The 16,458-nt window shown below is 42.1% G+C and overlaps 2 protein-coding genes across 2 annotated transcripts in view; one reads left to right on the top strand and one right to left on the bottom strand.

The window, feature by feature from the left end:
- The window catches only part of crb3a (crumbs homolog 3a), an 8,139-nt gene extending 2,263 nt beyond the window's left edge, over nucleotides 1–5,876 (top strand). The window contains exons 2-4 of the mRNA XM_017454513.3: nucleotides 1,280–1,474; nucleotides 3,665–3,717; nucleotides 4,630–5,876. Of these exons, the coding sequence (XP_017310002.1) occupies nucleotides 1,426–1,474; nucleotides 3,665–3,717; nucleotides 4,630–4,836 (309 nt within the window). The 5' untranslated portion in view covers nucleotides 1,280–1,425 and the 3' untranslated portion in view covers nucleotides 4,837–5,876. The remainder of the gene's footprint in view (nucleotides 1–1,279; nucleotides 1,475–3,664; nucleotides 3,718–4,629) is intronic.
- Nucleotides 5,877–9,079: 3,203 nt separating this feature from the next.
- tubb4bl (tubulin, beta 4B class IVb-like) lies at nucleotides 9,080–13,077 on the bottom strand. The gene is made up of 4 exons (XM_017455130.3): nucleotides 12,701–13,077; nucleotides 11,553–11,661; nucleotides 11,182–11,292; nucleotides 9,080–10,434 (listed from the first exon to the last, which is right to left on the bottom strand). The coding sequence occupies exons 1-4, from the start codon at nucleotides 12,755–12,757 to the stop codon at nucleotides 9,377–9,379; spliced, it is 1,335 nt and encodes a 444-aa protein (XP_017310619.1). The 5' UTR covers nucleotides 12,758–13,077; the 3' UTR covers nucleotides 9,080–9,376.
- Between the last annotated feature and the right edge of the window lie 3,381 nt (nucleotides 13,078–16,458).

Genomic DNA, 16,458 nt, shown 5'->3' with positions numbered 1-16,458 from the left:
CCTCAAACCCAAACGCCTTTGGTGTACGGACCGACGGATCCGCCTCGCCGTTCCAATAGTTTCGGAAGGGACTTTATTTTTGGCCGTGTGTGTTAATTGCGACTGCTGAATGAACATGACCATGCTTGATGCATGTGATAACGAGTGAAACGTAACCCATTAAATCAGCCAGAAGTTAGTTCACGGGTCAGAACTGATATGTCATGAAGAATCCCGACACGTACAGTAATAATACATTCCTTGGTACCATCAGTCCGACACCTCATGTGTGAAGGATCCAGCTGACGGATCTGTTAAAGGTACAGAAACAGAGCTTTTCAGGGTACCGGTCTCGTGAAAAAGTCTTCTTGTTTTCCGAGAGTGTATAGTTGAGTGCAAAAGTTTGCACTCCCATTAGCCACACCTCCCAGCCCCAAGCCAGGTTTCTGAGTGAGAGAAAAGGAACGTATTCACAATGTATCTGAATTCAAGAAGGTAAACAATTCGAAGAACTAAGGTCAAAGCAAGGTAAAAACAACCGAAAATAATAATAATAATGATAAAAAACCAGAACAAAGAGAAAGAAGTAAGACGTTTTCAGGACCGGATTGTAGAAGGCTGTGTGTGAGCTACAGCAGGACTGTTCAAGAAGATTCAGAGCTCGTTATAATACATAGTGACCATTTTTTTAAGACAGCATTTTAAAAAAAATGATATACACTATTATTCATTTTTGTTATGTCATAATGAGCTGTAAATATATATCTGTAATACATATGTAGAAATATATCGTTAATATTTATAAGGTCCAACCCACAAAATCATTTGCTATAAATAAAAATAAATAAATAAATAAATAAATAAAACCGCAAGAAACGATGTTTTAAACAAATTAAGCGAAAGCAAGAAGTACGGATTTTTGGCGTACACAGATTTACACCGACCTTCTTCTTCTTATTATTATTATTAGACGCTGTTTGTCTATTTATATTGCTTGTGATACTGTTATAAAATCTAACACTAAATCTCCCCGGTATCAATATATCCAAAAATGTTTGTTATTTTCTTCCTAACGGAAACGTTTGTACGCTCAAGGTCGGTTGAACTCTGAAAATCGGAAGTTATTACCTCATAGGAAGTTCTTTCCTGTCTTATAAAAACAAAACAAAACCCTGTTGTACTTGTACTGCAGCAGATATCACGAGGTGTAAGAGATTCGAATGGGCTGAATGGTCATGACACATCACGTAAACGAGACAGACGTGCATTTTTAACCGAGGCGTGTGCTTCACTCCTACAGTTACGAGGAGATTACAGACGCCGCTGTGGTGATATTCAGCCCCAGCATGGTTTTCTCCTCGGTGCCGTACTGAGCGTCCAGAGGCTCGGGGCGGAGGGTGTCGGAGTGACGGTTTGTCGCAGGATCCAGGCACTCTGGAGCGCACCATGCTGCAGACGGGCTTCACGGCAGGCGGCCACCTACTCCGGCTTGCCAGTGAGTCATTTCAGTTTATCTCTACAGCAGAGGCTGGAAGAGTTACTAATCTCCTTAAAGTAAAGAAGTAAAGGTATTTTTCCCTCACTGAGGTGGTACTATCAAGGGCACTTTGAGTATGTCCTTTTTTATTTTATTTAAATCTGGGAAGGCGTTATTTATGAATAAAATGATCTGATCCGAGTTAGCTTATGACCTCAACACGTGACGCACCTTTCACCGCGGTTGTGAGGTTCGTTTTTTTGTCCAAGGCAAGTGTAAGCATGTCAGCTTATTTCAGAAAGGCTGTAGGTATTCAGGAGGTAAGAATGCGCCGTAAGTGCGCTCTTAAAGAGCGAAACAAACAAACCCCCGCGGCCGGTGAAGCTGATGAAAACCTGCTTTGATGTGTGCGATCGTCCTCCTGTGACGCTTCAAGGTCATCGGCCCAGCGATGACAAGGCACGAGGAATGCAGTGTTCATGAGTACCACCGTAATCTCCCACAGAAACACAGGAAGCATGACTCACACCCAAACGCACAGTCAATACTGTCATAATGTAGCTGAAAATAAAATACCCACATGATAAATACAGAGAGAGATTGAGAGAGAGAGAGAGAGAGAGAGAGGTTCACAGAAAGCATTAATCATTCACTCGAGTAAATAATAACCCCTTCACGGACGAAAGTGCACAGAGATAACGCAGGACTAAGTAACTCATGGGAAGGGGTTGTACGTTGAAAGCAGTTTGACCTATATTTGGGAGCTAACGTGTAAATATGGAGGGGGGCGGAGAAGTATTGGCGCCCTTGAAAAGAACGGGCGAGCAATATTTGCAGGTAACGATTCGCCACGATTCGAGACACCACGCACTTACACACTTATTTGCGTGGACGAAAAGGATTCTCATGATGATGTTGTTTTCGCTCAAGAAACAGACGGGTTCCAGAGAATCTCATCAGGACATCACGGGGTCGAAGCCCGACGATCACGCCGGCATCCGTGGCCGGGAATCTAGAGAGCGAAATTCCCCGTGCTTTCTGGGTGGGAGGGACGGCATTGCTCTTTCTCTTTCTCTCTCTCTCTCTCTCTCTCTCTCTCTCGCTTTCTCTCTCCTGTCAATCACAGCAACTCTAGGCATTAGTGTTTGTGAGCTCATGTATGCAGAAGGGGGTGGGTAGCACTTTCCTCAGAGTGGGTTACGCTGCTTTGTGCCTTCACCCCCCCCAGTTGGTAGCTGTCATATTAAAGGCGCTGGATGGTGGGTGGGAATTGCCAGGTGACCAAATTGAGCCAAAAATAGGGGGGAAAAAAACACCCAGGCAGATAGATAGATAGATAGATAGAGAGAGAGAGATAGATAGGTATCTACCTAAATCCACTATCTATCTCTTTGTGTTTAGTGTGTTTGAACGGAGTAAATGTGCCGCTTTATTGCGCTGTAGTTGTACTTTTCCCTTCTCAGTGACGTCATGCAGGACAAAACGCAGAAGAACACGTCGGTTTGTCCTTGACTTGCGCTTAAAGACAAGCCGATGTTGAAACAAAACCATTTTTGTCACACCGTGTGACCAGGAAGTATATAGATTAGTCGCTCGATCTTTCCACCTTCTTGATCCAAACGTACATTTTCCTACGCGAAATATCATGACCCACTGGGAAATGTCCCGTTACGGAGTTTCTCCGTTTACATCCTTATGCACATCGCTGTGCCACGCTCGTTCAGCTCCAGGTTTAGATACGAGTCATCTTTCGAGGTTTCTTTATGATAATGTCTTGTGATGTCATCGTGAAGGCAGTACTGTTCTGGTCAGGTTCACCGGCTGAACTGTACGTATGCTACTGATTAGCATTAGCAACGTTCAGCATGAGTCAGGGGGAGGAAGTGGAACGGTGATATGGTAGTATGACAAGCTGCGTTTTTTTTGTTTTTTTTTTAGTCTTATCAACTTTAACAAACAGAAAAGAGAGGTTTATAGCCGCCATTACATAAGAGATAGGACCTAACTTGTTTCATGGACATTCCACAACATTAAATATAAATGGAAATGGAAAAGAAGTGTGAAGTGTTGTTGTTTACTAAATAAAAATTGTACTCATTGGCAAATTACTAGGAATACATCATGACGTGAAGCGATTAATTCCCTACCTATGAACAGACATCATGTTCACTTAGTATCCTTGTCTGATCACGTCTTCTTCTTTCACAGAGAATGACACTATGCCGACTAACGCCACTGACGTTCCAGGTCCTCCACGTCAGGTGAGCGCACACCTTCGCTTTGTTTTGTTTTTTTTTCTTTGAAGATTTTACCCTATTGTCACGAGATCACGAAATCAAGGGGCGTAATCTGTCTGACCTGTCACAGCAACGCTAGCCAATCACGGGCGTCTGTGAGCTCATGTATGAGGAAGAGGGCAGATAGCACTTTCCTCTGATACGCTGCGAGCATGAGCAAATTAAGGACGTCCGTTCATGCCTCTCGTAGGGAGCACATGCTATACTTCACCCTTGTGTTTACCCGATCTGCGTCCCGATGCAGATCAGGTAGCGATGATCATGACCGTTCTAATTTACAGCCCCATTCATTCCACCACGCACACGCAAGTTCCGAAAAACGTGTTCTGAGTGCCCGCGGTTATAACGTTCAAACACAAACCCTGCAATACGAACGTTTATTATAACATAAAAGGCGCGATGTTCAAAAAAGGCAGGATTTTTATGAATATGTCCGAGTTTGGTGGTCTAAACTTCCATTTCGCTTCACGTTTAAGAGACCAAGATAACTCATTAAGAGAATTTAGAGAATTTTCATCTAGCCCTTCATTTTGTGTCCATAGTGGGCAGTCTTAAGTCCTTTTATTATGTAATCACAACGTATACTCACAACGACCACTTTTCCACAAACGGATGTTTTATATTTAATTCCGATTTTTTTTTTTTTTTTTTGTTAAATCAGTGAAATATTACAGTCACTAAAAGAGAATTTGCTTTGGAAATTGATGCCGTTTGCGTACAGCGTACGAGTTGTTTTGAAATGTCACACAACGTGTCGTAACGCCGTGAAATGACACACATGCGCGATAGAGTCGTAAAGCATAAAAACGTCTGTGCATGGGAACTGGAAAATGACCGAATCGGGAGAAAATGAGAAATGTGTTGTTTTTTTTCCAGGAATTGAAGATCGTGGAGATCGTTGTGCCGATCGTGGTAATACTGGTCCTCATATTGATAGGAGTTCTGGTCTTCCTGTTCTTCACGCTGAGGAAGAAGAGGCAGACGGAAGGAACGTACAGGCCGAGCTCTGAGGAACAGACGGGTGCACGCAGCGTCGAGGCACCGAACGCCCTCAAACTGCCCAAAGAAGAGAGACTCATTTAACGCGCGCTCAGTGCTGCCAGGACGCGGTGTCGAATGCACCGGACATTTCTCAAAAACGAGTCCGATTACTTTCGAATGAATCACAGGAGGAAGCACACGGGTGTGTAACGCCTGGAGAGCGTTCCAGCTGACGGCTGTTGGCTCACGGCGAGGCTCTCTGTCAAAAAACAACAACACACACACACCCATCATTCTCTCCTTGTGGTAAACTACAGAGAAAAGAGCTGCAACGAGGCGTCGTCGAATCCCTACCTGGTTAATTGGTTGAAAACCTGAACTGAAAACAAAGACCTGATCTTCCCTAGAGGTCAGGGGTGTGAATACTTTTGGAGTCGATGGATGTTTGTCTGCCTCTTTCCCAAAGAAGACATTTTTCCTGTTCCTGTTTGTTAAGTCTTGATTCAAATCACTTGCCTTTACCTGCTGCTGTATGCTATAAATCAAAGACACTTTTTAAATATATATATAAATATATATATTTTTAAAGAGTTTACCAAATGTTATTTTTAGATTAGTTAAAACTTGAACCACTAGGATTTACCACGAGTGATTATTTACCTCAGATTTTCCAGAAATGTCCACAGTGCGGCAATCGCACCGCACCGCTTTTAATCAAACTCATGATGAATGTACTTGAATTGTATTTGTAATAGTACTTTTTTTTTTTTTTTTTATAAACCGCATCAATTTAGGCATAAATCGCCTTGTGGACCTAAAGATCAGTTGACGTAGACGATATGTTAGATCTTTGATTTCATCCCTCATATCTGATCCTTTCTGATTTTGATAAACGATTGGACGATTTGCTGTGTCTACAGAACGTACGCACGAAGCACCGCCATGAGAAACAACGAACTTGATTAGCTGTCTAAACATTTGTCTAAACATGCTAATCTGATAGAGAGGCAGAGAGGAAAAACAGATATGTGGTGATCCTGCTGGATAAACACAGCAGAAGACATTTCTTCTGGAGAGGATGTACAGTTGTATGACTTTGTACAAGGGCAAGGAAACAGATATTAAATTATAATTTAATAAGATGAACTGCCTCTGGCTTTCTTTTGGTATTTCAGGAGAATTCTGCTTGGTATTTTTTTTTTTACCTTAAAGTGCCCTCCACTAATATCGGCTCCCTTAGTAAATATGAGCAAAGAAGGCTCATAAAAAAAAAATTCACAAAAAATACTCTGCTCTCATGGAGTTCAAACAATTGCGAACACAACTCAGGTTTATACAAATATATATATATATATATGGTAAATATAGGGGTGCCAATAATTTTTGCGCACTTATATTTAACAAACATATATTTATTTGGATAAACTTGAGTTGTGTTCGCAATTGTCTGAATTAATATGAGAAAAATATATTTGAAGTATATTCCCACTGATTATTATTATTTATTTTTTTTAGAACACCTGGGTGACTAGGAATAAGAAATTGTTCAACCATGACTTCCTGTTTCACAGGGGTATAAATATGAGGTAACACATAGGCCAGATTCCCTTAGTCATTCATAACGATGGGTAAGAGCGAGGAATATAACTGTGATGTGCGGCAAAAGGTTGTTGAGCTTCACACAATGGGGCGTGGCTATAAGAAAATAACACAAGCGCTGAAAACGACCGTTTCCACCATCAGGGCAATAATTAGGAAGTTCTAGTCGACTGGAAATGTTATGAATCGACCTGGAACTGGACGTGTGTCTGTATCGTCTCAACGCGCTGTGAAGAGGACGGTTCGAGTGGAGAAAAAATCTCCAAGGATCACAGCTGGAGAACTGCAGGAGTTCGTTGCGTCTCGGGGTCAGAAAGTCTCCAAAACTACAATCTGAAGTCACCGACATCACCACAAGGTGTTTTGAAGGGTTTGAAGAAAAAAGCCTCTACTCTCATCCAAAAACAAACTCGAGCGTCTTCAGTGTGCAGACACGACTGGAACTTCAAATGGGATCGGGTTCTACGGTCAGATGAAACCAAAACAGAGCTTTTTGGTAATAAACACAGAGGTGGTTTTGGTACACAGAGAGGTAGCCGTATGGAAAAGTACCTCATGCCCACGGTTAAATATGGAGGTGGATCTTTAATGTTTTGGAGCTGTTTTTCTACCAGAGTTCCTGGACATTTTGTTAGGATACATGGCATCACGGACTCCATCAAATATCAACGGATATTAAATGAAAACCTGACTGCCTCTGCCAGAAAGATTCAAATGGGCCGTGGTCGGATCTTCCAGCAGGACAGTGATCCAAAACATCCATCAAAATCAACACAAAAACGGTTTACTGACCACAAAATCAAGCTCCTGCCATGACCACCCCAGTCCCCTGACCTGAACCCCATAGAAAACCTGTGGGGTGAACTGAAGAGGAGCGTCCACCAGCGTGGACCTCGAAATGTGAAGGATCTGGAGAGATTCTGTACGGAGGAACGCTCTCAGACCCCTCATCATGTATTCTCCAACCTCATCAGGGGTTATAGGAGAACACTCAGAGCTGTTATCTTGGCAAAGCGAGCTAGCACAAATTTGACATTTGATTATTAATCAACTTCTGTGTGGTAACACTTCATCACACTACCCTGTGGTTGATTATTTTCCTATAACAGCACACCCCACGTGTTTTATTGTATTGAACAAACCATGAAGTTTAACATTAATACATCATAAATGATCTTAACAATGTAAACGAACACGGGTATTAATTGACGGTTGTGTAAAAGTCGATGAAAGACACCTGATTATTTAATCCACGACTGAAAATAAGTCCCCATACAGGAAATGAGCAAAAATTGAAGAAAAAAAACCTACCACGTTACTAAATGTTGAGTTTTAAAAAACTTTTAAAAAGGTAATACATGTATTAACTACTTTATTAATTTTATTAGTTTATTAACTCCTTTATTAACATTACTGATGGTGTATTGATGCTGTAGTTCATGGTTAACGTATGTAACGTAACGATCTATTCCTGCACCGGAGTTTCCATTTCCTTTCCTTATCCTGTGGTAAATAACGTGGTTTTTTTAGATAATGAAATAAACGCATGAAAGCAGCCAGTGGGAATTCGGCACAGTCCCGAAGCAGCGCTGCGTCTCTGATCTACGGACATTCCTGAGCGTGGCTATAAAGAGGGAAATCATGCAGCACAGGTCTGTAACAGGCTTCAGTGTTATGAATGTGAGCATTGTTGTAGCGAGTGGCTGAGTGCAGACAGGAACCGGGACAGCGGACGGCCTCCGAGATGGGATAGCAGGTCACGTTTGGGAACTGCTGAGGGATACGTGTCAGATTCCTGTGCTATGAAAGGACGAGGATGGAAGCGTCACGGACGGGAAATTTTTTACCTTAACTGAATGGAAATGACGTGTTGGGATGGTGGACTTTCTTTCTTTTATTTATTTATTTTTTTACTGGAACACTCTGTGAGTCGAATCATGAGTCGACTCTTTGGGCTCCCAAACGACTCGTTGATTCTTTTTTTTTTTTCCGCTCTAAAAAGGCAGATATTTTGTCCAGTGAGAACGAGTTTTTCGAATAAACTATCGTGTGAGTCTTATATTTCAGCGCTATATCGAAACATAAGCATGGCCGAAGAGCACTGCGGCACTCAGGGGGTCTAGAGGGTGTCTTTACAGTGAGGAAAACGTGCTCACTTGCACTAATGGCTGCCCTTCAAAGGGACGAAAGGTGATGCAATGCCCTCTAGGGAGCCACTATGTGCAAGAAAACCTGATTAAATGCTCTTTAAGGTGCAAGAAAGCATGATAAAGTGCCGTTTAAGGTGCTACGACGTGCAAGAAAATATTACAAAGTGCCCTCTAGGGTGCCCTTCCAGTGGAGAATATGTGAGTGTCTTACATGGTGTTCTTCCTTGAGAGGAAACATGATAAAGTGCCCACATGGGAGCGTTTTCAGTGGAGAAAGTGAGACGCAGTGCCCAGTAGGCTCCCCTACATTCAAGAAAATGGGATGAAGAGCCCTCTAGGGTGCGTATAATGTTTAGTAGAACAAACATGCCCTCCACGTACACGTACGCCATCACTTGGATCATTGCAACGGATGGCTGTGGCGTCGTCGGAATTCGAACGCAAGCTCGGTACGTTTAGTTACATGGGCAGTCAAGGTTGCGTAGCTTCACAGCTGATTTAAGGGACATGAGTGGACCTTAAGGAGCACTGTTGTACCTGTGAGGGAACATATTTAGAAAAATAGATATGCATGATAAATAAAAAGAAAAAGGTGCTTAGGTGTAGAAACAGCCTTTATTCAGATCTCGACAGAAGTTAAGTTAGTCACACATTAGCAGGCTTCACAGTTGATATAACTTCTTCTCATGTGAACGTGGAGATGATGCAGTGAACTCACAACGTACAAACACACAAAAAAATGAAAATTAAACCTCACTGCTGTAAGGACCATGATTGCGAGCGGAGATGTGGGAAAAAAACCCCCCTTCGATTAATTTTGTGAACACCTGAATCGAGATGAAGATAAGGATGGACGGACGGATTGAAAGGGGGGAAAGGGGCGTGGTTTAGATTTAAGCGACCTCCTCTTCGCCCTCCTCCTCGAACTCGCCCTCCTCGGCGGTGGCGTCCTGGTACTGCTGGTACTCTGAGACCAGGTCGTTCATGTTGCTCTCGGCCTCGGTGAACTCCATCTCGTCCATGCCCTCTCCGGTGTACCAGTGCAGGAAAGCCTTGCGCCTGAACATAGCAGTGAACTGCTCGGAAATGCGCTTGAACAGCTCCTGGATGGCAGTGCTGTTGCCGATGAAGGTGCCGGACATCTTGAGGCCGCGTGGCGGGATGTCGCAAACGGCCGTCTTGACGTTGTTGGGGATCCACTCGACGAAGTAGCTGCTGTTCTTGTTCTGGATGTTGAGCATCTGCTCGTCCACTTCCTTCATGGACATGCGGCCTCGGAAGACGACGGCCACGGTGAGGTAACGGCCGTGGCGCGGGTCGCAGGCGGCCATCATGTTCTTGGCATCGAACATCTGCTGCGTGAGCTCGGGCACGGACAGAGCACGGTACTGCTGGCTCCCCCTGCTGGTCAGAGGAGCAAACCCGGGCATGAAAAAGTGCAGACGTGGGAAGGGGACCATGTTGACGGCCAGCTTGCGCAAATCTGCGTTCAGCTGCCCCGGGAAACGCAGGCAGGTCGTGACGCCGCTCATGGTGGCCGAGACCAGGTGGTTCAGGTCGCCGTAAGTGGGCGTGGTCAGCTTCAGCGTGCGGAAGCAGATGTCGTAAAGTGCCTCGTTGTCGATGCAGTAGGTCTCGTCGGTGTTCTCCACCAGCTGGTGTACGGACAGCGTGGCGTTGTAAGGCTCCACCACTGTGTCGGACACTTTGGGCGAGGGCACCACGCTGAACGTGTTCATGATGCGGTCGGGATACTCCTCGCGGATTTTGCTAATGAGCAGCGTGCCCATACCTGATCCGGTGCCGCCACCCAGAGAGTGCGTGAGCTGGAATCCCTGCAGGCAGTCGCAGTTCTCCGCCTCCTTACGCACCACATCCATCACAGAGTCCACAAGCTCCGCCCCCTCAGTGTAGTGGCCCTTTGCCCAATTGTTTCCAGCACCACTTTGTCCTAACAAATCAAAATAAATACATTCATACATGCAGAGAAACACTTTTTAACTCGCTGAATCTATTTAAGCAGGATATTATATATTTGTTTATCCGTATAGGTGTCACAGAGGTATTCCATTGACGACATGGATTTAAAAAAAAAAGCGAGAGAACGATATATCGGTCGTTCTAATCATTATACCCTACATATAAATATAAACCCAGATGACAAATACTGTATAATATATATGCAATATATGAATTTTTATATAATATAACAATACACGAATACATTTCTGTATCCAATTCTTCACGTTCTCCTCCTTTTCCACACTAAATAATTGATGTTATTTTTAAAAACGCAAATAAAATCGTCACTAAACTAGCTCACGGGCATTTATCAGCATAGCGATTTTGTAATTGTGAAGCGATTGTAAGTTACTTTTGTATTATGGCCATTTTTTTTTGCATATAAATAACTAAATAAGGAATTATATAGCGAATAAATGATCCAATTTTAGTATTTGATGTCGGAAACATAATACAGACTACCTTCCTTTCATGATAATTTCACAGTTTATAGGTTTATTTTTCCCCATAGTATGTAATTTGTATGTATAAAAAATAAAACGCTCTATATAAGCGCAGACCAATTTGACCTTTTAGCACCGTTATACAATCACAGAGACGTAAGGAGCGGGATAATATTATGCATTATCTGTGCGTATTGACACGAAAGGCATCTCATCATCGTTCGTCTCCTCACCAAACACAAAGTTGTCGGGTCTGAAGATCTGTCCGAAAGGTCCGGAGCGGACCGAGTCCATGGTGCCGGGTTCCAGATCCACGAGGATGGCACGGGGTACGTACTTCCCACCTGAGCACAGGGAGATGGGTTTCCGGTGTAAAAAATCTCCAACCACAAACATTTCCATTTTATGTTATTTTTATTTATAAGCCTGTTTAGTAGATTTGAATCTGGATCTACGCAGAGACGTGCCCCCTGTCCTCATTATTATTATTATTATTTAATGTGACAAAAGTGTCTATTGCGTGAGTGACATCTTGACATCGCTGAGAAGAACTGGCTGTGTAGCATTAAACGTCACTGCTTAATCAAACCTTACGAGTCAGTACCTGACGCTTCATTGTAGTAGACGCTGATCCTGTCTAGCTGCAGGTCGCTGTCTCCGTGGTACGACCCAGTCGGGTCGATGCCGTGCTCGTCGCTGATCACCTCCCAGAACTGCGAGAGGAAGAAAAATGGAGGAAAGACAGAGAGAGAGAGAGAGAGGCTGTAATTCAAATGCACTCAATATCGTGCAAAATGAACAAACTAAAGTGCAAGTGAAGTATCTGTGTTACTTATTTATAGATTAGCCTCAACGCTACATATTAACATCATCCTTCTGCAGAAAAAAACTAAACATGTCCATTAGGTCATATATACATGTCCAAAATGTTGCATATGCATAAAACAATCTGAGTGGTATGAATGTATTTTTGCGAATTCAGTATGAATTTTTGCAAAATAAACAAACAAACGAATAAATAAATAAAAGGATGTAAGTCAAAAATAAAATAAATAAACTAGATATTAATTCGGATATTCTTAAATCACACGAGATTTTAACCATCTGGCAAAATGTAGAGGGTTGTATGTGTGTCATTTATTTATAATATTTATAATCCAATCCGCTGCATAAACTCAAGTCACTGCAAAAATATACAACCTGAATGAGACAGCATCCCCCTCCCCTACCCCCACCCCCCCCCCACCCCCAACCCACCCAGGGAGCATTTCTAACCGACACCACCCCCCCCCCCCCCCCCCCCCCCCCCACACACACACACACACCCTGTTCAACATGCAAAGTCCTCATTTTAAGTTTTATATATACATACACACACACACACACACACATATATATATATATATATATATATATATATATATATATATATATATATATATATATATATGAACTTTATTTTATAGAGTGCCTTTAAAAGCAGCGTCTCAAAGCCCTGTACACAAAATAAGCAGCGCACAGAAAAAAATGTATAAAAATAACAACAACAATAATAATAATAATAATAATAATAATAATAATAATAATAATAAAGTAGACATCAGCAGTCAAATGCAAGTTTTTAAAAAAGTAAGTCTTAAATTGAGCTTTAAAAAAATAAAATAAAGAAATATATATATATATATATATATATATATATATATATATATATATATATATATATATATATATATAGCCTTTATATAATTTTACCTTGGCTCCGATCTGGTTGCCGCACTGTCCGGCTTGCAGGTGCACGATTTCGCGCATTTTCGCAGCTGAGAGGAGAAGATCAGAAGAGGAGAGGAAGAACAAGAAGAAGAAAAAGAAGAGAGATCTTATGGACGGAGTGATACCGCAGGAAAGACGGAACCGTTATTGCGTCTCAGCGAGTCCACGCCCTGTTTGTCGAGCTCTTCCTTTCTACTGGCCCGAAATCCGTGGTGCTCGCTGACGTCATCGCCATGGTAACCAAGAGCGGAGGAGAGAAGGAGGACCCTGAGCGCGTGGAGACACCGGATAGGGTGCACCGGATCCGGAGAGTTGCAGTGATGAAGTGGACAAGATGGCGACTGTGTTTCATGTAAGACATAGAGACAGTGATGGCTGCTGGTGGTGTTAGATGTGGAGGGTAAAATCTAACATTTAGCCTGTTACTACAGTGCTGAACCGCCCCCCCCCCCCACCCCCCCACCACACACACACACCCCTTCCCCAATAGAAACCCTCATGGAATTTGTGATGGTTTTAATGGTTATAATAGGAATTGTATTGGTTTTAATGGAAAATGTAGGCCTAATGGTCCCTGTGGGTCTCCACTGCTAATTTATTGTTTTCTATTGGTGTTACGTATAGTGTCTACCATATAGGACATGCGTCCTTAATACGTCCTACTATATAATGAAAACCCTTTGGTAATGGTTTTAATGGTTATAATGGGAATTGGTTTTAATGGAAAATGTAATGGTCTCTGTGGGTCTCCACTGGTAATTTATTGTTTTCTATTGGTGGCGTGTTGTGTCTAGTGGCTACCATATAGGACATGCGTCCTTAATACGTCCTATTATATAATGAAAATCATTTGGTAATGGTTGTAATGGTTAACAGCTGATGATTTGTAAGGGTATTTGTAATGGAATCCATTAGAATTTCTACGATGGTTTCTATTGTGTTTTCTTTTCAGCAGGGCAATGAAACTCTTAGCGTTGAGCACAGTTCCAGATCTGGACCACCTTGTCAGGGTGGGCTTGGCTGGGGCCAGCCTTTCTCTTAGGGGGGCCAGTTACATTAGACCTTTTTACTCTCCAAATATTAAGCCATTGTACTCACAGCAATAAGGATATAAAGACACAAGGCATGTTCAAAATCTAGATTTTGGTGATGCAGGATGATATTAATCACGGCGGTCTCAAACTCAATGAAGTCGAGAGGATATGACAGTTTAGTTGTGCTGGTGGATTGTTAGAGTACATGAAAGATGTGAATCCCAGACCAGAAATGGCTCTGTGCATCATGTACACTCTGTCTGCACTTACACTTTGCGTTTGCATTTTTGTGGGAGTGTACAGTATTAGTTTCAATTCCAATAATTTGATATAAAGCAAGATCTTGGCGTCCGCAGAGAATTTTTAAACTAGTCCGCTCTGGCAACCCAGTCATTAACTGTCCTGTCCTCTGTTCTTCCCCCGAGCATGGGGCAGCATGATTCGTCAGTCCGTCCTGGATTTTGCAATCGCAGAAATGAATGCAAAATCAAGCAAACTCCGCAACATTCCGAGGAACTTGCAATTTTTAAAAATCAGCGCAGATTTTCCGCAGAATTGGGCCGAGACGTCGTCACGACACGCATTCAGCCAAAGCCTTCTTCGATTCACGTCTGTCGAACATGAGTCCAGCTGAAATGTCTCGTTTACCAACAAACACCACTGCGAAAGACAGCGCAGAACAATTTCGTGCGATTGCGATGTTGCCGATTCAAATCCCTAAAAAATACCACAAGCAAATAATAAAAAAAAGCAGCAGAAAAATCAAGCAACAATCAAAAAAAAAAAAAAAAAAAACTCCACAAAATCCTGTACAGACTGATTCCTACCCCAATCGGGCCTCTATTAGCACTTGTTGCAATTCCCTTTTCTGACCACTAGGTGAAATAATAACGTTATAGAAGCTAAGTAGGGCAGTGAGCGTTCTGCCCCACGTTTCAATAATCATCAATAATGGTGAGCAAATCAGTGGAGCGTTTTGTTTTTCCCTCCTTCAAATCGTGGTTCAGTGAAAACAGGTAAATAAGTATTTAAATTTTAAATTCATACACGCCTTCTCAATCAGCGATGATTGCAGACGACCTGTTACAGAGTTGTGCTAAAAATAAAAACGATCAAATCTAGGGGGTGTAATCCCCTGACACGACTGACACTGATAGGCTGCATGGATCTACGACTGTTGGTGGTGCTGTTGTGCTTCGGTCCATAGAAATCCAAAACAGTCCACTTTAAGAGGTTTGTTAACAGCCAATAGTAATATGGATATAAAAATAAATAAATAAATAAATAAACATATATTGATGTTTTTTGGGGTTTTTTTTTAATGGTGGGACGGGAGTTAGCCCTGCTTGCACATTTATACCCCCAGCATGTGAGTGTATGAGTAGAATAATAATGGAATTGAGGTCTTAGTTATCTAGAATCATTTCAAACACTTTCAGGAAATAAACAATAGAAATAAAATGTAAAAAAAAAAAAAAAAAAAGCACACTCATCGGATCTTTATTACGTAGACTAACCATGTAGGTGGACCACTACTGTCTAGATATTATTAGCACTGTCATGGTAGTGTGTGTGTGTGTGTGTGTGTGTGTGTGTGTGTGTGTGTGTGTGTGTGTTGTGCTGCTATGAGTGTATCAGAAGATTAACATTAGTCTCTCACTGTGCACTCACAAGGCAGGCGTGTCGCATAAAGATCATGCAGTGTTTAAAAAAATCACAAAAATGCTGCTGTGCCTGATTTAAACACTCCTTCCAGCACCAAACAATACACACACACACACACACACACACACACACACACACACACACAGTCAATGTCTCAGACCACTAAGTGCATTTAAACATTTACAAATTAGCATTGCAGTCACTTACACCACAGCGCTGTTGAATTCTGCGTTCTGATTGGACAGAAGGTGTGGAAAACTGATATTTGGAATGTAAAGAATTTTTTATACTGACTCAATAATGTAGAAGTCGTAAAATAAAATTCTATTAAAAAAAAATTAGAGTGCCTATAAGACAATAAACACTGGAACGAGGCCGTCGAGTCATTGTGTTGGGGATACAGGCACAGTGTTGGGTTATTTTTAATATTTGTGTCTCAGGCTCACGTCTCCGAGTCCACGTGAGTTCGGCATAATCTGCCCAGAGAGCCGTTCAAATCACACGCTTCCTCTTTCTCTATTTACAGTGATGAATTACAGCGTTGTTACCACTGTGTGGTGTGTACCGCTGTAAAGTGTTCGCATAAGATAAGATGAGATAAGATATGATATGATATGGTATGGTATATTATATTATATGGTATGATTCAACTTTATTCATCCTGGAGGGAAATTTCTTAATGTATGACAATTGCGCCAACATGGGGAACCAGAACCAGAACACTCACCCCCCCAAATACACTGTTTTATTTACTGTCTCACGTCACAGTGCATTGAGGTAATGACTAGAACAAGCTATTCATTTACAGTTTATCATGTGTCTAGACACTTTCGTTCTACAGTCTCATCAACAGTCTCATAGAAAGGCTTTTTTTTTTTCTTCTGGAAGCCTGTAATAACAAACAAACAAACAAACAAACAAAAACAACCCCAAAATACAAACGAACCCTTTCTGCTATCTTCATCTCTGCATGTTTATACCCTCTCTACCCGCCGTGACAGCACGGGGACGGTCAGTTTAATTAATTTATCGTGTCTTATT

The sequence above is a fragment of the Ictalurus punctatus genome, chromosome 24 (genome assembly GCF_001660625.3).
Source record: "Ictalurus punctatus breed USDA103 chromosome 24, Coco_2.0, whole genome shotgun sequence".
NCBI lineage: Eukaryota > Metazoa > Chordata > Actinopteri > Siluriformes > Ictaluridae > Ictalurus > Ictalurus punctatus.
The sequence above is the reverse complement of the archived record's forward strand: the minus strand, read 5'-3'. Positions and strand labels throughout refer to the sequence as shown.